Source organism: Scophthalmus maximus, chromosome 11 (assembly GCF_022379125.1).
Source record: "Scophthalmus maximus strain ysfricsl-2021 chromosome 11, ASM2237912v1, whole genome shotgun sequence".
In the NCBI taxonomy this organism is placed as follows: Eukaryota; Metazoa; Chordata; class Actinopteri; order Pleuronectiformes; family Scophthalmidae; genus Scophthalmus; species Scophthalmus maximus.
This window is the reverse complement of record NC_061525.1, coordinates 21,777,395-21,797,500: the sequence shown is the minus strand read 5'-3', so window position 1 is coordinate 21,797,500 and position 20,106 is coordinate 21,777,395. Positions and strand designations below refer to the sequence as shown.

Below are 20,106 nucleotides of genomic sequence, written 5' to 3'. Positions count from 1 at the left end.
GACCGACAGAAGAGGGGAGACTACAGAATGGGTGGATATGTCTCTCTCTCTCTCACACACACACACACACAGACACACACACACACACACACACACACACACAGACAGCTGCAGCCTGATATTAGTTGAACTTTTCACCTTTGCTTCTAACAGGTGAATTTGTTTTGACCTTCCGCCCCTCGACATACTTTAATAGCTGAGGCTCATGGGACAGTTGACGTTCGTCACAAGTCAAATAAATATGTTATTGTGATGGAAAAATAGATTAGGCCATCTAGCACACACACACACACAAACACACACACACACACACACACACACACACACTCCTGAGATCATAGCAATCAATGGCACATGATCTGGGATCTCATATATGTAAGCGAAGGTACAACTTCTTTTGGAGAAGCTCTCACACACACACACACACACACTAACCCTTTTCCTTCTTGCTGGAGTCAAACTAATTCGAATATTCTTCATTTCAACATCGCTGTAGATGCTCCACCACAGTTATGATCTACAACGTTACACAACAACCTAATGTTCGCCTCGCAAACAGTCACCTCGTCTTTTCAGAATCGGAGCTCCATGATCTGACATGCTCTTATTATCATCTCATCTCATCCAGTCCTTGTTGTTGTTGTTTTGTTTTCATCGTCATCCAAGGGGTTGATGTTGTGGCAACCAGCCCACACTTCCTGGAAGCCAATTGCCAGGCAGGCAGATTTTTCCTTTTTTTTTTTTACCGGTGGACTTCGCTGAGAAAGACTGACGCAGGCGAAACGCCGGCAGAACTCCGGGGACCCACATGGGAAAACCCCCCTTCGTTATCTCTAATGACTCCCACTCCGCCCATGGGTTCAAATTCATTTCATCTGTGGGACCTGCACGGGCGTATTAGACCAATTAAAAACACACGGCGCAACATGGCTGAGGTCGTCTCCATGGCGAGGGGAAAAAATAAATAAAAACGTCTCTCTGTGTCCACGTACAGGTTATGACTTTTGAGTTCTTCATGGCATGTGTGACTTTACGTGTCCAGGGGAGCAGGATAGACGATGAGGGGGGCGACGACCATGCCACATGCCTGATAACAAGGCTTTAAGAGTGACACTATAAGGCCGGTTGCCAATCCTCTTATACTTGTGCCTCTGCTGAAAATGGATTAGTGAGTAACACCTACGTTTTTGGCCCCAGGTCACTTCGGAGGGATTCGTTTGAATGGGCCTGCAGCTCACACTGGGCCCCCCAGCAAATACTTTCTTTCTCTTTTTTTTTTTTTTTTTTTTTTAGGCCTTTCAGGGGGGAAAACCAAAAGAAATTAGCTTTTTTTATTTGATTTTTTTTTCTTCTCAAGTATACATATGACAGAAGGGGAAACCCAGGGGTGGGGGCCCCTCCTCCCGGTCCCGATATGGCGCCTGGCGCCTGTGACTGCGGGGCGTGAGTAGCTCTCCAGGGTGCTGAAGTCGTGTCTCCAAGACGCGCGCCCGACGCAGCGCCCGACGCGCCCGACGCGCCTCGCCTGGCACCTGCAGCCCCCAGTCATCCACATAGAGAGACAATGACTCCGCTGCTGCTGCGTCTCCGCCCCGGGCGACACCGCGGAGCCTCGGGCTGACTATAGGTGAGGGCGCGGGGGTGGTGGGGGGGGGGATGGATGGATGGATGGACGGTTCGGTAAAGGGGTTGGAGCGGAGAGAGGGAGAGAGGGGGACACACCTGTTGTGAGCACCGATTCTCTCATCGGACCCTGAAGCTGTCTCCTGATTTGCATCACAGAAATGGTAAGTTGTTGTAATTCGTCCAAATTATGGCCCTTTATTATTATTATTATTATTATTATTATTATTATTATTATTGTGAAATCTATCAATTCATTTTTTTTTTATTATTGCAGGAGTCATTGGCGTAGAAATTGAAACACAAAGTTCCACTACCTCGGACAATGCGACCGACTGCGCCACGCTTCAGGGGGACGCTGTGGGAGTCCGACCATCCGTGCGCGCCCGCCGTGAGGAGCCGACCCGGCCCGGGCCCGCCGGCCCCGCACGGCCTCCTGCTATGGGTCCTCCTTGGGCTGCTGACGCTGCCCTGCTGCGTCCGGTGCGTGGTCTTCAGAGTCGGCGTGCTGGGCCCCTGGAACTGCGACCCCGTGTTCCAGCGCGCGCTGCCCGCCGCCGCCGCCCGCCTCGCCGTGGCCCGGGTCAACGCGGACGCGAGCCTGGACCTGGGCCTGACGATGGCGGTCGTGGTGCTGCAGGAGCCCTGCGAGACGTCCAGGGCGCTCACCGCCTTCATCGGCTACGAGGAGGCGGCGGACGCGCTCCTGGGCCCCGCCAACCCGGGCTACTGCGTCGCGGCCTCGCTGCTCGCCAAGAACTGGGGCCGGGCCCTCTTCTCTTACGCGTGCCTCAGCTACGAGCTGGACCGCGCCACGGGCTACCCGACGTTCGCGCGCACGGCGCCGTTCCCCATCGACGCGCTGTTCGCCGTGCTGCGGCACTTCAGGTGGGCCGGCGTGGCGGTGGTCTCGTCCGACGAGGACATGTGGGTGAACACCGCCGGCCGGGTGGCCACGGCGCTGAGGAGCCGCGGGCTGCCCGTCGGCCCCGTCGCGTCCGTGGGCTCCAACGAGACGCAGGCGGAGAGCGCGCTGGGCCGGATCCAGGCCGCGGGGGAGGTCAGAGGTGAGGGCGGGGGGGGGCTCAATGAAAGATGATTACATGTGGTACAGGGACACCAGGAGATCAAATCATTAAGTAGAATAAGTTCTCAATCAATTCAATATTGAAGTTGGGACCTGCAGTTGGGATGGATGGATGGACGGTTGAAGTTGGGGGGTTTCATGGATGTGAAGGGCCTGAGGAGCAGGGGTTGCATCACAGGTGGACAACGTGCAGAGCTGCAAAATATCAAAGCATCAGCTGTCCTGACACACACACACACACACACACACACACACACACACACACACACACACACATGCCCAGCAGGCTTATTGCTCAGCCGTGTCTGAGCAGGAAGCCATTTTGACGCTGCAACTTGAAGTTCACCTTGTGGCTGAGGTTGAACTGGTGACGACAAACTTCACTTTGTCTGTGATTCATTCATTGTTTGTTGACTTTTTTTTTTTTACAGGGACAGTGCACAGTAATGGACATGACTGTAAATGCAACAGAGGCAAAAAAAAAAAAGAGAAGATATTTCATCTGCTAGTCCCTGTACAGATGTGTTCATAAAATCATCCTAGAAAGGGAAAAGTATCAAAGTGAATAGTGGATCAGACTTTCAAAATCTTGCAGAAGAGAAAAGATAATGACAGATAACAATAAAAAAAACACTCACCACAGAGATTCATAAACAAATAGAATGAGGGATATTAATGTTAACAGAAACAATGGACTGAATCTTTTTGCACTGCGCCGTTACACACTGACTGAAACATGCAAAGCAGAAGCGCAGACATGAGAAGCATGTACAGTATATGAATACATATGTCAGTAGCTTTATTCCAACTGGGCATCCTGACTTCAAATTTCATAAAAGTGATTTTAATCGTCGGTGTAGTTTCAGACATTTAGTCAGTTTGCATCCTATTGAACTGAATTCATGAACGAAAGAAATACGGTCAAATCAATTCCAAATCGACAGAGTGAGGTCATTTCAAAAATCATATTTCCACAATTGAGATTAGTAATCGACTACTCAATTAATCGCCAACTATTTTGAAATCGATTAATCGGTTCAAATAGTTTTTATTGGGGAAAAGGGTCAAAATTCTCTGATTTCAGCTTCTTAAATGTGAATATGTTGTGGTTTCTTTGCTCCTCTGTGACAGTGAACTGAATATCTTTGGTGTGTGGAACGAGAACAAAACACCATCTTGGTGGTTTTGGGAAACATTTTTCACCATTTCATGACTGTTTTATGGACCATAATCGATTAATGGAGAAAAATTATCTACAGATGAATCGATAATGAAAAATAATCGTTAGTTGCAGCCCTGATCCACACATTTACTCCAGTTACTCTATGAAGTAGGTTTGTTGTAAACTTTTGGAGTAATTATGAAACATTATTTGTTTGTACTGACTACTGTACTTCCCCCCCCCCCCTCAGTCATCCTCATGTGCATGCACTCCGTGCTGGTTGGGGGCGAGCAGCAGGCCACGTTCCTCCTCAAAGCGCGGGAAATGGGCATGACGTCGGGCCAGTACGTGTTCGTGCCCTTCGACACGCTCCTCTACAGCGTGCCCTACGGCGCCAACGTCTCCGCCGCGGCGCTGCGGAACGACAGCGGCCTGCGGGAGGCCTACGACGCCGTGCTCACCGTCACCGTGGCCTCCGAGCCGCGCTCCTTCACCGAGGCGTTCGCCGCGGCCCAGAGGAGCGAGGAGCTGACGGTGGCCGCGCGGCCGGAACAGGTACAAGGACGTGTTATGCTCAGTTTCAGATTCACACTTTTGATTTGCGCGAACCACCTGAAAAGGTTTACATGCGCTAATGTTCAGAAAGAAGGCATCAATGTTCTCACGCTGCCCGTTCCTGCAGCTCCTCTTTTCACCCTCTGTCTTAAACGCCTGGATTCATTTTAGCCCCGCCCCCTCCTCCCAATAAATTCCCAGTGTCTGGTCTGATTGGCCCAGCTGGCGCAGTCTGTTGTGATTGGTCGACCGATTTCAAAACGTGTAGGAAATGACACGCCCCTTCATCAGAGAAGGGGAGGTCCTCAGACTGCAAGGCCGGGTTACCCCCCCCCCCAAAAGAGTCCAACTGTGACATCACAGCGGGAGAGAAATCTGAACCAGTGGTTCAGAGCTTCAGCCAGACACGCTCCACAGATACACACACACTGAAAAGTGATTTTTGCATAATATGTCACCTTTAAAACTATATTCCATGGATGTCCTGATCAAGTTTCTTTTGCCCCCGATCCGAGTCATTTAATATTGAGTATCTGCCGATAACGAGTCCCTGATCCAACTTGGCAATTAAATAGCTCTGCAATGCCTTAAAGAAAAAAATTGTCTGCATCCAACCGGTTCCTTCATGTTTTTTTGTTACTCCAAATATTTTTAGGGCTCTCATCATAATTCAACTTAGTGCATTATTGGTTTCCATGTGTTAAGATAAAATTAAAATAACTAGCTTATGTATTGAGTCTATATTTTCCTGTGGGCCTTGACCTGTCGGTCTACAATGTCGACTTATCGTTCGATTCATAAATATGAACTCAATCATTTTTATTGACTTCAATTACAGCCATTTGTCTACATGCGTGTTTGTCGACATAAGAATGAACGTCAACAAGGTCTCGCTGCCTCTGTCCTCTCATCTGTTGTCATCGTATGATTCATCAATTACTGGTTTGTTCTAGAATATGTCAGAAAATATGGATTTTTCTAAAGACATCGTTTCTTCAAATTGCTTGTTTTGTCTGAGGCCTGAACGCAAAGTATAAACTTTGCATAACATGTCTCTCGGCAGCAACACGAATCGTGTCGGACTAATATGATTCAGTATCAAAAATAAATGGTCTTAAAATGACGATAATATTGTTTAACGCAATGATTTCTGGGACAATAATATCGTGCAACAGAAAGCAGTCATCGTGACGGGCCTAGTTCCTTCTCCTGCCCCGCCCGTCCAACAGCTCTCCATCACCCCCCCTCACAGGTGAACCCAATTTTCGGGACCATCTACAACAGCATCTACCTGCTGGCCAAGTCCATCCACAGCGCCAGGAGAGCCGGCGTCGCGCTGTCGGGCTCCAACCTGGCCTTCTTCACGCGCAACGCGACCTTCAGCGGGTTCAACCAGAAGGTCAAGGTGGACAACACCGGGGAGGTCAAGACCAACTACGTCGTCCTGGACACGGACAACAGCGACGGCGGGCGGCTGTACCAGACGTACGCCGTGGACCTGACGACCGGAGCGCTCCGCTTCGCGGGCAGGTCCATCAATTTCCCGGGAGGGTCCCCGCCGCCGTCCGACTCCAGGTGCTGGTTCGAAAAGAACACCGTCTGCACGGGAGGTACGGAATGTCTTCAGCGCGTGTTCTTTCCTCGTAGCTTTTGTCATTTATTCCCTCAACTCATCACGTCACCTGCTGTCATCCTCAGGTGTGGAGGTCACCTACATCATAGTGGTGTTGGCGGTCATCTTGACTCTGGCCGTCGGAGGGCTCGCCATCAGTTTTTATGTCAGGTACAGTCCCTGTAGATACAAACAGATTCATCTTAAATCTATAAAAAATTCACGGTTGTACCTGTAAAGATGCGTTTGGCTGGATGTTGGTTCGAGTTCACACAGAATCGATTGTTTATGTTGCATCTGAATTTTTTTATGCTGAGATTTTTTACACTGAATTTTTTACAACAAATTTCTCGTATGGGTGAATTTTTTTCACAGAATTTTCTTATGCTGAGTTTTTTTTTACACTGAATTTTTTTACAGTTTTTTTATGCTGAATTTTTTTACTCTGAATTTTTTTCACTTAATATTCAAACTTAATGATTTTTTTCACAGAATTGTTTTTTAACAGATTTTTTTTCACAGAATTGTTTTTTAAACTGAATTTTTCTTTAACATTGAAAAACACAAGCGAAAATCTGTTATTGATATTTAGAAGTATCGAATTCAGATGCAAAATAATATCAGATACACAGTTTCAATGCAAAAATAATCGGTAGTAGAAATTCAGTGCCTATTAAATTCCAAAGTCTGGTGAGACATATTCACTTTCAACAGAGAATTACAAAAACAAGTTCAGACTACATTAGAGATTATCTTGACCTATTGCAATATTATATATATATATATATATATATAATACTGTTTATTTATATATATATATAAATAAACAGTATTGTTTATTTTTATATATATATATATATATATATATATATAAATAAACAATACTGTTGAAATCATGTCAAAGATTTTTTCAAAAGTAGAAAGAGAAACCAAAAACCCTGGCTCATGTTGTGTATCATCTAACCTGACTACCATATGTTAACATTAAGAATATAAGGGCGGGGGCGTTTTATTGATCACAATCTGTCCCAAGACGATCTCTTAAGACAGTTTCATAAATCCCTAGAATTGATTTCCTTATCTTTTTCTAAATCTCATCGGCAGGCGGCGGCTCCAACAAATCCAGCTGGTGAAAGGTCCCAATCGGATCTTGCTCACCGTGGAGGATCTCACTTTTATCAACCTCCAGCTTAGCAAAAAGGTCAGTGGTAAGCAGTCATTAGTATAAAACTTCGGCGCGTTGATCTGTTGACCATGTTTGAAAAAATAAATAAGACCTATTCCTTGGAAATTAACACACTCGTTTCTATCAAACCTGACGCTGGTGCTGATGATTTGACAGAGAATCACCCTGGAAGATCTGAGCGAGTCAAAGAGCCACCTGGAGGAGAAGTCTGCAGACCACTCGCACTCCATGAACAGCATGCAGACGGCAACTCACGACACCACCAACGTAGCCGTGTACGAGGTGCGTGACGCCCAAACGAGTCTTTGCACTCGTTGCTTCAGCTTGGAGGAGAACAATCAGTAGGTAGGTCAGTGACGTAGAGAAGGGAGTTCTTGTAAAGCACATCTGGGACATTCACTCTGGATGTAAGGAAGTAAGATTAAATCTTTTTGTGGGTGGTTTCTAACCCTAACCATTACATCACCAGTGTCTTGTGTCATGTTTAATCAGGTATCCAGACAGATGCTCACACAGAAATTGTGGGTGAATTATAATAGTATATTTGCCAGCATTTCCCAAAGAAAGCGCATGCGGAAGGCAAAGTTTGATCCCCACCGTAACGACACGGCTTCTCTTCCAGGGCGACTGGGTTTGGCTGAAGAAATTCGAGGAGGGGCAGTTCAGGGAGGTGAAGCAGAGCACCACGAAGATCTTCACAAAGGTAAAGCAACGTGCGTTGGCCTGTGCAGGGGTAGAGAAAACACGGGGACATAATTGTGCTAAAGAAGGAGGCGGGGGGGGAACTGGATCCCAAATTGTAACGGGTTCTTTTCTTGGCCCACGTCGCATCTTTCCACCAAGTTTCATGTTTTGTAGTTTCATATAATTCTGCTGACAAACATAAGAAACAGCCAACTGACCAATAAACGGACTTGCTTAAGAATAATAAGGTTTTGCGGGTTGTCTTAATATTCCTTCCACCGCGGCGTCCAACCTGTTCCCAGATGAAGGACCTGAGGAACGAGAACGTCAACCCGTTCCTGGGCTTCTACTTGGACTGCTCCGTGTTCGCCGTGGTGACGGAGCACTGCTCGCGCGGCAGCCTGCAGGACCTGCTGAGGAACGAGGACGTCAAGTTGGACTGGATGTTCAAGTCCTCACTCCTGCTCGACCTCATCAAGGTGAACCTGAACGCACTGGAACCTGGAGGCTCAGTGACGATAATTCCTTTTTTTTACTTGAATCGACCACTACTCTCTTTTTGCTTCCAGGGTATGAAATACCTCCACCTCAGAGACTTCGCCCACGGCAGACTAAAATCCAGAAACTGTGTGGTAGACGGGCGTTTCGTCCTCAAGATTACTGACTACGGCTTCAATGAGCTGCTGGAATCCCAGAAAGCTCCAATGGAAGAACGGCCGCCTGAAGGTACAAGCAGGAGTTTACGGAAGACACTACGTGATGGATCAAATTAAGTACCATTGGCTGATGTTCAAATCCTTACTTTCCTTTTCCCACTCAGATCTCTTTTGGACAGCTCCGGAGTTCTTGAGGGACCTGGCGATCTCACGCAAAGGGACCTACAAGGGAGACGTGTACAGTTTTTCTATCATCCTCCAAGAAGTGGTGGTCAGGGGGCCGCCGTACTGCATGCTGGGTCTTCCGCCTGAAGGTACGTGTCTACCGCAAAGTTGGAGATATGGACAAATTAAGAAATGCCTCCGGACTCAATTGGAAAGACCTACAACCGGTGAGAGCAACGAATGTTGTGCAGTCACGTGACGTCTGGTTGGCGACCAGCTGGGTCAGTTGATAGATCACACTTTTCCCTAGTCGGACGTCCTTCTTGTGCACGAATGCTTTCAGTGCCGCTAGTTGATCTTCCTTTGGGGAAAACACTCTGACGAGGTTGTTTAACACTGACGAGATTCAAATGGTCGTTCATCAGCGGCAGCCATCTTGTTTGTTTGCAAAAGTCGCTTCTCTCCGCCTCATGGTATCAACTCCACCCAACGGTTTTGATTGGACCAGCAAGATTTCTGCCGCTTGGAAATCCTTCGCATTGGAGGAGATCTAGATGTCTGGGTCCCAGGCTAACGAACACCAGCATTTTTCCCTGTCTGACACCAGATACACTTGTCCCATTTTCAAATATCTCCTCTCACCAGAGATTATCCGCAAGGTGAAGAAGCCTCCTCCGATGTGCCGCCCCACCGTGGCGCCGGACCAGGCTCCGCTAGAGTGCATCCAGCTGATGAAGCAGTGCTGGAGCGAACTGCCCGACCGCAGACCGAACTTTGGCGAGATCTTTGACAGGGTAACACGCCGGCAGCCTGTTAGCTCAGTCAAATAAAACATTTTGGAAATATGAAAACATTTTGCCATGAATGATTTTGTGATGTATCCAATTCCAAAACTAGTTCAAGATCATCAACAAGGGTAAAAAGACCAACATCATCGACTCCATGCTGAGGATGCTGGAGCAGTACAGCTCCAACCTGGAGGACCTGATCAGAGAGAGAACGGAGGAGCTGGAGGTGGAAAAGCAGAGGACGGAGAAACTGCTGTCTGAGATGCTCCCACCGTGAGTCAACGCACATGCTACAAACATTCCGCGGAGTTAGGAGACAAAAGTGCTGTTCATTGCCCTGATTATCTGAACGTTCCTGCAGCTCTGTGGCCGAGGCGCTGAAGACCGGCGCCACGGTGGAGCCCGAGTACTTTGACCAGGTGACGATCTACTTCAGCGACATCGTCGGCTTCACCACCATCTCCTCGCTCAGCGATCCCATCGAGGTGGTCGACCTCCTCAACGACCTCTACTCCCTGTTCGACGCCGTGCTCAGCAGCCACGACGTCTACAAGGTCAGAGAGCGTTGCTCGTTTTTTTTTTTTTTTTTATCGTCAAGACATTGCCACACCGATGAGTCCACGACTAAGTTGGCGTGTTGCCGTTGCCCAGGTGGAGACCATCGGCGACGCGTACATGGTCGCATCTGGTTTGCCAAAGAGAAACGGCAACAAGCACGCCGCCGAGATCGCCAACATGTCCCTGAACATCCTCAGCTCAGTGGGAACCTTCCACATGAGGCACATGCCGGACGTGCCCGTCAGGATACGAATAGGAATCCACTCAGGTGAGACCCCGATCAAGGTTATTTATTATACCTGTGGTGGAAAAATCGATGCAGTTGAATCGGGAAGACGGAGACCGTGGAAGTCTTAAGCAGAAGTATACTTATTACAAGGAAGGAGCTCAAATCTGGGGTGATTCCTGGTTCGTTACAAAGATCAACCGGTGGTCAGTGCATGGTGTTCCCAAAAAGTGATGTATTTAACTCTCAGAATCACGTGTCGTCATCTCACAGACATAGCGGCTGTCTCCGTAGAAACGCTCTTGTCTCTGTCTCACATTTAGGATGAAGGGCGACCAACCTTTGCAACTAGACTAAACATTTTCAAGAGTCAAGACGGAAATTTCCCCGCCACTCAGAAAGGTCCCAATTTAACCGATTTGTGAAGTCCTTGTTTCCGACTCCAGCGTGTTCACGTGCCTGGAAGTTGGAATGTGTAAAACACAAGGACACTGTAAACAAAATGTGTTTTTTTTTTTAAATGTTTTTCTTAATAGCATTTAATCCTGCACATTGACACCTCTTTCCAATATTTGCATAATAACAAAGAGCAAAGACAAAGGCGAAAGAATAATTAGAATTTTTTTTCTATCCAATCTAGGTCACTCTACATGAACAGCACGGAGCCATTACAACTTCATATATCACAAAAAATTGATATGCGACATGAAAATTGGCGCCGTTAATGAAAAGTCACGTGAATTTTCCCCAGTCGGAAACCACAAGTTTTTCCAATTATTCCCACGCCGCGTGAACGCACCACAATACGGGCCCTAATACAAGTGTTGCACACCGACACGGTGGCTTTCACGGGCTTGAGTCGTACGTTCTAATGTCCCTGTCCGGCCGCAACACACATGCATAAAAGGGCACGTGGTACAGGAAGTGAAGCCGAGACATGATGAGCGTCTATGTCTTAATCGAATTCTTCTGCAAAATAAATGGCTCCGTGTTTTTTCTACCTGTGTGTGCAGGGCCCTGTGTTGCCGGGGTGGTCGGTCTGACCATGCCTCGCTACTGCCTTTTCGGGGACACCGTCAACACCGCCTCTCGTATGGAATCCACTGGGCTGCGTGAGTCTCCGGGACGCACCTCTCTCGTCTGACGTGTGTGCTGTTGTTGCGTTGTTTTTTTTTTAATGTTGTCCAGTCTCCTCTCCTCCTCTCCCCCCTCAGCTTACAGAATCCACGTGAACATGAGCACGGTGAAAATCCTCCATTCTCTCAACGAGGGCTATAAAATAGAAGTGCGGGGCAAGACGGAGCTGAAGGTAACATTGAATTAACCTCAGCGTTTTGGAATTTATGACTGAGACTTTCTCGGTTTTCTACTAAAACATGGTGGTTGTTGTTGTTGTTGTTGTTGTTGTTGTTTTCTTGCAGGGTAAAGGTATCGAGGAGACATACTGGCTTGTGGGGAAAACAAACTTTACAAAGCCTTTGCCAAAACCACCGGAGATCAAACAAGGGTAAGAGCTTCCAACTGGCTGCTATTGGGTTTTTTCTTGGCTAAACTGAGCCGTTTAATGTGTGAAAAAATGTCTTTGTGGTATAATATTTGGATCACTTGCACGAGGAGCACACTCTCCAAGTCTGGTCTCTGAACATTTTGGAACACTATATCCGCATGTGACTCTCAGGGAAGACAATCACGGGCTGAACCCGGAGGACATAGCCGCGTACAGGAGAAAGAAAGCCGAGAAAAAGGCTTGACCTTCGCAGTGCAAACTCCAGAGGTAGAGACCTGCATGCCAGCCGGTGTTGTGTTATGGTGGCTTGTGTCAAGTTGGATGTGACCGAAATGCCAAACCTGCAGACTCACACACACCCACACCCACGGGCGTCTACTGGGGGGGGGGCCCTGGGCCCCGGGCCCCTGGAAGCCTGGAATTAAAAGTTTTTCTATTTGTAGTTAGTGTTTTCTAAGCAATTAGTGTCAAAACATGAATTAAAAATTGGCTGAATACATTGGTTGAGAGACTGAACTATGTATTTCAAAAAAAGAGTGGCGGTTCTCATCCCTTACAAAAGGCGCAAAATTGGGTTTAGTGCGCCAATCACGACTCAGCACGAGAATCTGTCGGCCAATCTACCGATCCAGTGATTTCGTAATGTTCCACCCTCAAGAAAGTAGAGTCCGGGTCCCAGGAGAGAAAAGGGGGAAAAGAGAGAGAGAGTCCCAGTGAGACTGCTCATGTACAGGGCCCAGAATTTGGTGCCACGCGCCCCCCGCAGCCCACCGCTCACCCTTTCATCCAGTTCCGACCCTTAGAGATTGATTTATGATTTGCTAAAGTCTCATTAATCTCTTGATCTTATCACCTTCCACGTCGTCTTTAAGCAGATTGGGGAGAGCCCTCTTTGTCTACGCCATTTATACCTTCAGCGTGGCCGGCGCATTTTCATAATGAACTTTTCCTTTGGCGCTGCGTTGTTGTGATTCTTGTGGTTGTTGTTGTTGTTGTTGTGGTCGTTGTGGTTGTTGTTGTTGTTGTTGTGGTCGTTGTGGTTGTTGTGGTCGTTGTACGCGTCCATCGTGTTTTTGTGTGTGTTTACATCCCGAACCGAACGTCTCCGTACAATCCGTCTCGGGTCTTCAACTCCGCCCCTGTGCCTTTTACCAACAGGGACAACTGGCAGGAGATGGTGACCGAGGAGATCAAGACCCTTTTTCGCAGGGCCAACAGGCAGGTGGACAAGAAGATGTGAATGAGCGAAGAGAGGAGGACACGTTCAGAGGGCTGCGGGACGGGGGCAGGCAGAGGACAGAGGACACCGCCGCCGCCGGCCCCCAGCCTCTCGCCGGGGCTTAACGCAGGACTTGTTTAAGAGGATTTGCCCGTCGACCGGCTAATCTGGCTGCAGCCAGCGCAGCAGAACACGACGAGGCGCCCTAATGTAATGAGAGCTGCCCCTCGTTCAACCTGCCTCTCGTACATCCGCTGCCGGAGGGAGCGCGCGGCAGGGCGCAGCCCACCCCTCAATGAAGGGTGCTCTCGTCCACTCCCTCTCCGCACACACTGGCCACTGAGTGGTCACCTATTCCGGGGGCAAACCCGAGCTTCAACCCCATCGGAAGATTGAACGCCCCCCCGCCCCCAAATGCCTAATTCCAAAATGAAATGTGTTTTTTTGTTTTTTTGTTTTTTTGTCTGGGGATAATAATGCTCATAATAGAGTCGTGGAGCCGAGGCTGTTACTTATAGCTAGGACCAAATATTATATTATCATTATTGTTATTAGCACTCCAAAGGTTGGAGGGCGGAGGCTGCTATTGCATGTTATAATCCAAAAGGACAAGGAGAAATGTGCTATTTGTATTTCTCTTCTAGAGCAGAACGAGGAGGAGGAGTCAATAAACGCCCATTGCTATATCATTTTTTTTTTTTGCTGTCAAACCTTATTTTGATTATCACAACTGAAAGGACAATGCAACGACAGCAGTGATGATGATGATGATGATTCTTTTTCTTTTAACATGCACTTCTATATACACATGTTGTCACTTTCCTGCATATCCTGCGAAAAATAAATAAATAAAAGAAAAGAAAAGAAAAGGAACATGTGTGTGTGTGTGCGTGTGTGCGTATGTAGCCCCGCCACGGGAGGAGATGACAGAGGATCAGGGCAAATCAAATCTATTTTAATATTTGCTTTATTCATACCAAAAATATGACCTATTGTTCAAATCAAACGGGATTAGAATTAAATTAAAGAAGCCTGCAGCAGATGAAGCCATGTTATCTTCTGCGCTTGTTGTGATGCTTGATGCTCTGCTGTGAACATCAGGTGTGTCATGTAAGGAGCATTGGAGCGCGCCCTACTGGACATACTGGGTCATTTTTTTACATTCATTTTGCTGACAATCATCAATTTTTGAAAAATATGAGAGGGAGGCGGGGAATCAAACCCTGACCTACTGTACCAAAGTCAGCGGTGCAACCCACTGAGCTGTGCCACTTTTACTAATTCCCTGTATATGTTATTCGTGCTCTCAAAAAAAATACAACGTGTTTCTGATGATTTGTGACTTCCTCATCATCGTTGTTCCCTTGACTCTTCACAGCCACAAGGTGGCGCTGCAGCCTTCACACAGAAATCCACCTCAGGCAAAAATGACATTCTTTTGAAGTTATTTAAGAAACCATGATTTTGTTTGCTCGCGTCGGTCTTGAGATATGGATTTGACCCCGTGAAAGGTCGTTATAAACTACCAGTTCCGTTTCTTTTCTTTTTTGAACCTGCTGCTCCTGTTTGCATCTACACAATTTTTTCATTTCCTGTACTGGACGCTGAGGACCCCGTCCACCACGAGAACCCTGCACTCCGGCTTTCACTCCCACAGTCTGCTCGTCTTCCTCTGGTTGAGATGTTATTCAGGCTGGAGGTGGTCAGAGAAATGAACTGCAAAATTCTCTGCACGGCGGATTAGCGACGTGAGGAAAAGGGGCCAGCCGTTGTCATAACCCTGCATTCCAGAGGTCGTCGGCCCTCCAACCAACTGGAAAGATTGTTATCCTCCTCTCCTTCGCCCACATTCCTCTGAGGCATTCACATTCAGACTCAGAGATCCTTTTTCTTTCTTTCTTTTTTTTTTATTGAAAAAACAACACAGTATTTCATAATCCCACAACTCCAACAGCTGCTCTGTGGAAAATGAACGCCTCGAGACGAAACAAAATGGCGCAGTGTGCGTCTGGCGGGGCGACCATAAATAATAAAGAGGCGTCAGACTATTCGCCACCTTCAGTGCAGAGCAGACTAGGAGGGCGAAGTGAAGGGAGGGGGAGTGAGTGGGGCGCAACGAAACAAGCGCGCGCGCAAAGATCTTTTTATCTTCTTTAAACAGCCCCCCCGGGGCGACACTGGCGAAGAAAAAAGTGGGATGCGTGAAGAAAAAAGAGATCATACTTAATATAAGCATGCTGTCTGCGATGCCAACAGCTGTTTGTTTACGGGCAGAATGACGCCATCGTTCCCTGGGAAGGTTTGATGAAAAACAGTCAAGCTCGGATATTCAGTCCACAGATTGTCTATTGGAATGTGCTCATGAGGTAACAGCCCCAACACACACACACACAAAAAAAAAAACCCCACACACACACACACAAACACAAGAATCCTGACGTAATTTCACAACGCTAAGCCGACGCAGACATCAACATTATAGCTCGTCGCGCATCTTGTCTCCCTTGGGCTTCACCACCCGGCCGATGTAGAGGACGGAGTTGGTGCGGTTGTCCTTCACCAGGAAGACGAAGGGGTGGTCCACGTAGAACAGCTGCGGGTTCCTCAGCCTCTCCGTGCCGAAGATGGACGTGTCGTACGGGTTGCCCTCCACGTCCAGCTCCAGGGCGGACGCGTGGAACACGTTGGAGAGGTAGAGGTCCTTCTTGCCCGAGATGTTGGACAGGTCGGCCTTGGCCTTGTCCACGGCCTCGGTCAGGCCGAGCTCGGCCAGTTGTTTCTGGGGAAGACGGGGGGGGGGGGGGAAAGGGGAAAGGGGATTCGCTCAGCCCACATCGGTTCACGTGCACACTGTATAAGTTTTGCGATCGACTGTCGGATCGCCAGATTTCTCCAGGCCTCACCTGCAGATTGTGGCTGACCTCCAGCGAGATCTTGGGAAGGGAGATGGCCACGGCTCTGTTCTCCGCCCTGGCGAGCCAAGTGTCCACCTGCTTCCGGGTCAGGAGCTTCTCCAGGCGCTCCAGGGACTCCAGGTGGTAGGGCATGATGAGGACCATGGACGCCTGCTTCTGGCCCAGGGGCATGCTCAGCACGAAGATGCGGTTCTCCTTGTCCTCGTAGAAGTCGTACAGACCTGGGGGGGGGGGGGGGGCGAGAGCGGGTCAACCGGACGAGTCGGATATCTCTTGTCTGCGTTCCTGCTGAGGAGCAGGATCCGCGGCAGGGACGACGGAAGACACTCACCCGTCCGATGCATCATGGGAACCGCCACGGTGAACGAGCGCGTGACCAGGAAAGCGCGGCTGTCCACCATTTTCTCGTGAAACTTCTCCTCCCAGTGAGCTGCGGGGCCGGGGTCAAAACACTCTGTCACACCTCTGATTTATTTCACTCACAATCAGAAAGATACGGAAGACTGATACGGAAGACGGCGTCTCCACTCACGCTTGAAGAACATGGCGTTGACGATGGTGGCGCCGTCCGCGTTCTGCACGTCCTTGGTGACCTCGGGCAGCTTGCCGCCCGTCGACTTGGCCGCCCACTCGTTGATGGCGTTCACCGCGCTCCGCTTGTCCCGGATGTTCACCTTGGAGTGGTCGTAGTTGTAGTGCCGCTTGCTGCTCTTCACAAAGTCGTCGGCGAAGGAGACGGAGCTCGGGCCGTAGAGGCGGCTGCTGATCTTCCAGGTGGTGTTGCGCGTCTTGGCGTCGCTCACCTGCGGAGGGGGAGGCGCGCGGTCAACTCACGATGATCTAGAATTGCTGGAGACAGAGGGGAACGCGCTGGTCTACCGCATGCGATGTCGGCGCACTGCACTCTACCTCGGAGAGCAGCTCAGACAGTCCCGCGTGCAGATGCTCGTCCTGCAGTCTGTCCGCGCTCAGGACGGCCTTGACCTGGGAGGCGGTGGAGGCCTTCCCGCCGAGCGCCACCATCCCCAGGGAGGAGGCCACCACGACGGGGGAGATGAGGATGTTCTCCGTCTCCTTGGCCTTGGCCATGTTGTGGTAGAGGCTGAACGGAAATAGAGAAGAGATTATTTTTGGCGCCTCGTGCTTCTTCCCCCGACCGTGATACGGGTTCATTAGCAGCAGCTCGGCAGACCTGAAGGCCAGGTTGGCGCTGTTGTCGGCCAGCGCGATGGCGTGGCTGCTCAGCTTCCTGTCCTCCGCAGAGGCCACGAGGGCCAGCAGGCAAAGAGCCGCGACGTGGGTCGCCCGCATCCTGTCCGTCTCCCGACGCAGCTGTAGCAGCCTGCGCAAAAACCAACAGGAGAGGAAGAAGCAAATTAAATTGGGGTCAACATTACTTGAGCCTGGGTTGAAGTGAAAACTGAATCATATGCATGTGTTGAGGTGTTGAGGTGTTGGGGTGTTGGGGTGGAGGCCACGCGCCGGGGATTTTCTCCCTGAGCGAGTTTGCGGAGTGAATAAATGCTCTTTTTACATTTTTCATTCTTTCTCGTATTCCAGCAGAGAGGAGTGGGTGACACTGCCGGGACACTGCGGAGGCAGGGCGGGCCTCGGTGGGCTCCGCCCGCACACGGGGGCCTCGGACATGCCTCGCATTTTGAGGCGGACATGTTCTCCCTCGCCACGTCAGCAGCAGCGACCAGAGGCTTCGTCTGTCCGGCTGCAGAGCGAAGCCCTGTGCTGACTCGGGGCTGTAACACTGTCATTCCTGCTGCGCCAGCAGACACAGTGATCGTGAATAGGTCGATGTAGCAACACTCTGAGCCACTCCTTGTAATAGACAAGGGCGTGATCCCATCACATCGAAAACAAAAGGACCCGGCGTCTCTGATTGTTCTCCGTGATTTGCATATTTGTGTTACAGCAAGAAATGACATCATGTCAGGGATACCTTGAGATCTTTTGATGTCTGCGATTTTCATTCTGAAAGACAAGAGGTGTATGTAGTAATCTCCGAAAACAGAGCAGGCAGCAAAACATTGTTCAGGTCTCCGACGGAAAAAACATTCTGTTGTCGTCGTCTCGTTTTACCCTGTAGCTCCTCTCCTCATTGTACACAACACGAGCTCTGTTATCACTTCACAGTCTGACACTTGCATACACGCTGTTGTTCATTGGCTGTGCGACACCACTGTTCGTCCAATCGGCTGTGCCGCGGTAGAGCAGCACTGATTCATGGAGCTCGGATTCACTTGAGCACGATTCACTGACAGATCAACTTTAATCAAAAGGCTCGATTGGTTATATGGACACAACTTTCAAGACGAGAGTATTCGTACTTGTTTCAATAAACTGCAAAGCGGTGACATGCAGGAGGCAAAACTTTGAAAATCATCACACTGGGATAAGTCGCGGGAGAACTTTGACCTCTGTCGACGGCTGAGTTGATTTCCTTGCAAATAAGATATTGTGCAGATTTCATACTGGTTCAAATGCAAAAGAAAAACAAATGCTGCACCTTAAAAAACCTCAAACCATGAAAACAAAGCAGCTCCCTCGCCCTCGGCAGTCCTCCCTGAAAACAAGGACTCGTTATCATCCGATCTTTACCTGGCGATAGATCCACTGGGGGGTTTTCCCTCTGTTGAGCTGTGTCCTGGTGCTGAGTGTGTTCATGTGACCCCTCTCGCCTGCTCTTTATATCCTGTGCGAGAGAAGTTTCTAGAAGTGGGAATGGGATATTCAAATGAGGGGTGTCTGTGTGGGTTTTTCCTCAGGAAGTCTGGGAACTGGGACGTCCCACAGGCTGGAATGAAAAGGGGGGGAGGGGGATGGGGGGAGGGGGGGCACTGGTCTGGGCTCAGCTTTGGAAACTTCCCCACGTGTGGCTGCAGACGGAGACGTCTGATTGTGGATCAGTGTGCAGAGACATTGTCCCTCGAGCCGCTCGCTGCTGCTCGCTGACTCAATCCGCCACACTGGTTTCATCACGTGAGGAAGATGTGAAGATTGAACTGTGTTTTTGATACGAACTTGTGGATTATGATTGCATAACTATAATCACCACCACAACAGAGTGGCATGTGAGAGTTGTGCTGCAGCTTGTGTGTTTGTGTGTGTGTGTGTGTGTGTGAGTGAGTGAGTGAGTGAGTGAGTGTGTGTGTGTGTGTGTGTGTGTGTGTTTGTGTGTGTGTGTGTGTGTGAGTGAGTGAGTGAGTGAGTGAGTGTGTGTGTGTGTGTGTGTGAGTGTGTGTGTGTGTGTGTGTGTATGTGTGTGTGAGCCTCTTTGGGACACAAGCCCCCTCTTCATCCTCAGCGGACCAGAGAATGGAACCAGCTGTTCTCAGAAGCCAAGCAGTTTTTTTAAAAATAAAAATTAATTATGAATGTAGTTAAACTCCAGAACTTTAAAAAAAAAACAAAAAAATGCTGAAATACATCAAGGAAGTTGCAGGATCTCCAGCCCAGCCCCCCGGAACACCCCCGCCCCCCCTCCACCACCTCCACCCCCACAGTGCCACGTCGGTGCAACTCAGCTGCTGATTGCAGGGTGGCTGAGGGATGGGGGGGGGGGGGGGGGACCACTGTTGTAAAAACTGTCGTTTTGCAAAAACAAAAGTGGTTTCTCTTTTTCCAAATAATCTTTTTTTTTTAATTTTTTTTAAAGAATCTACTTAGCCAGAATCACAAAACACTGTAAAAGAACCGAGCAGCTTTGAGAGGTAAATCAACACTCCTGCATTTTGCACAGTATTAAATATTGAATGGAATCGCCTCATGTTTTCCAACCAGAGGAATTCCATCAATCCTCTGGAACCCCTCGACTCCTCCTCCTCCTCCCCCTCCTCCTCTTCCTCCTTCTCCTCCCCCTCCTCCTCCTCCTCCCCCTCCTCCTCTTCCTCCTCCTCCTCCTTCTCCCCCTCCTCCTCCTTCTCCTCCTCCTCTTCCTCCTTCTCCTCCCCCTCCTCCTCCTCCCCCTCCTCCCCCTCCTCTTCCTCCTCCTTCTCCCCCTCCTCCTCCTTCTCCTCCCCCTCCTCCTCTTCCTCCTCCCCCTCCTCCTCCTTCTCCTCCCCCTCCTCCTCTTCCTCCTCCTCCTCCTCCCCCTCCTCCTCCTCCTCTCTTGCAGCTCCCAGCAAACTGTCCTGACATGCCGACTGATGAGC

General features: G+C 49.3%; 2 protein-coding genes across 3 annotated transcripts; one reads left to right on the top strand and one right to left on the bottom strand.

Annotated features, from left to right (window-relative positions):
* Positions 1 to 1,905: 1,905 nt before the first annotated feature.
* Positions 1,906 to 13,846, top strand: gucy2f (guanylate cyclase 2F, retinal). The gene is made up of 18 exons (XM_047335867.1): positions 1,906 to 2,690; positions 4,123 to 4,427; positions 5,680 to 6,037; positions 6,126 to 6,210; positions 7,144 to 7,240; positions 7,382 to 7,507; positions 7,848 to 7,928; positions 8,212 to 8,388; positions 8,479 to 8,635; positions 8,730 to 8,879; positions 9,376 to 9,524; positions 9,628 to 9,791; positions 9,880 to 10,072; positions 10,170 to 10,344; positions 11,316 to 11,414; positions 11,517 to 11,611; positions 11,724 to 11,809; positions 12,968 to 13,846. The coding sequence occupies exons 1-18, from the start codon at positions 1,949 to 1,951 to the stop codon at positions 13,047 to 13,049; spliced, it is 3,321 nt and encodes a 1,106-aa protein (XP_047191823.1). The 5' UTR covers positions 1,906 to 1,948; the 3' UTR covers positions 13,050 to 13,846.
* Positions 13,847 to 14,913: 1,067 nt separating this feature from the next.
* serpinh1b (serpin peptidase inhibitor, clade H (heat shock protein 47), member 1b) lies at positions 14,914 to 18,653 on the bottom strand. Of its 2 annotated transcripts, XM_035622886.2 has the most exons (8): positions 18,554 to 18,653; positions 17,895 to 17,926; positions 17,136 to 17,285; positions 16,853 to 17,045; positions 16,476 to 16,746; positions 16,275 to 16,373; positions 15,932 to 16,164; positions 14,914 to 15,807 (listed from the first exon to the last, which is right to left on the bottom strand). In XM_035622886.2, the coding sequence occupies exons 1-8, from the start codon at positions 18,617 to 18,619 to the stop codon at positions 15,505 to 15,507; spliced, it is 1,347 nt and encodes a 448-aa protein (XP_035478779.2). In that variant the 5' UTR covers positions 18,620 to 18,653; the 3' UTR covers positions 14,914 to 15,504. The 2 variants fall into 2 exon arrangements, with proteins under 2 accessions (XP_035478779.2, XP_035478780.2); XM_035622887.2 differs by lacking the exon at positions 17,895 to 17,926 and having other exon boundaries at positions 18,554 to 18,651.
* Between the last annotated feature and the right edge of the window lie 1,453 nt (positions 18,654 to 20,106).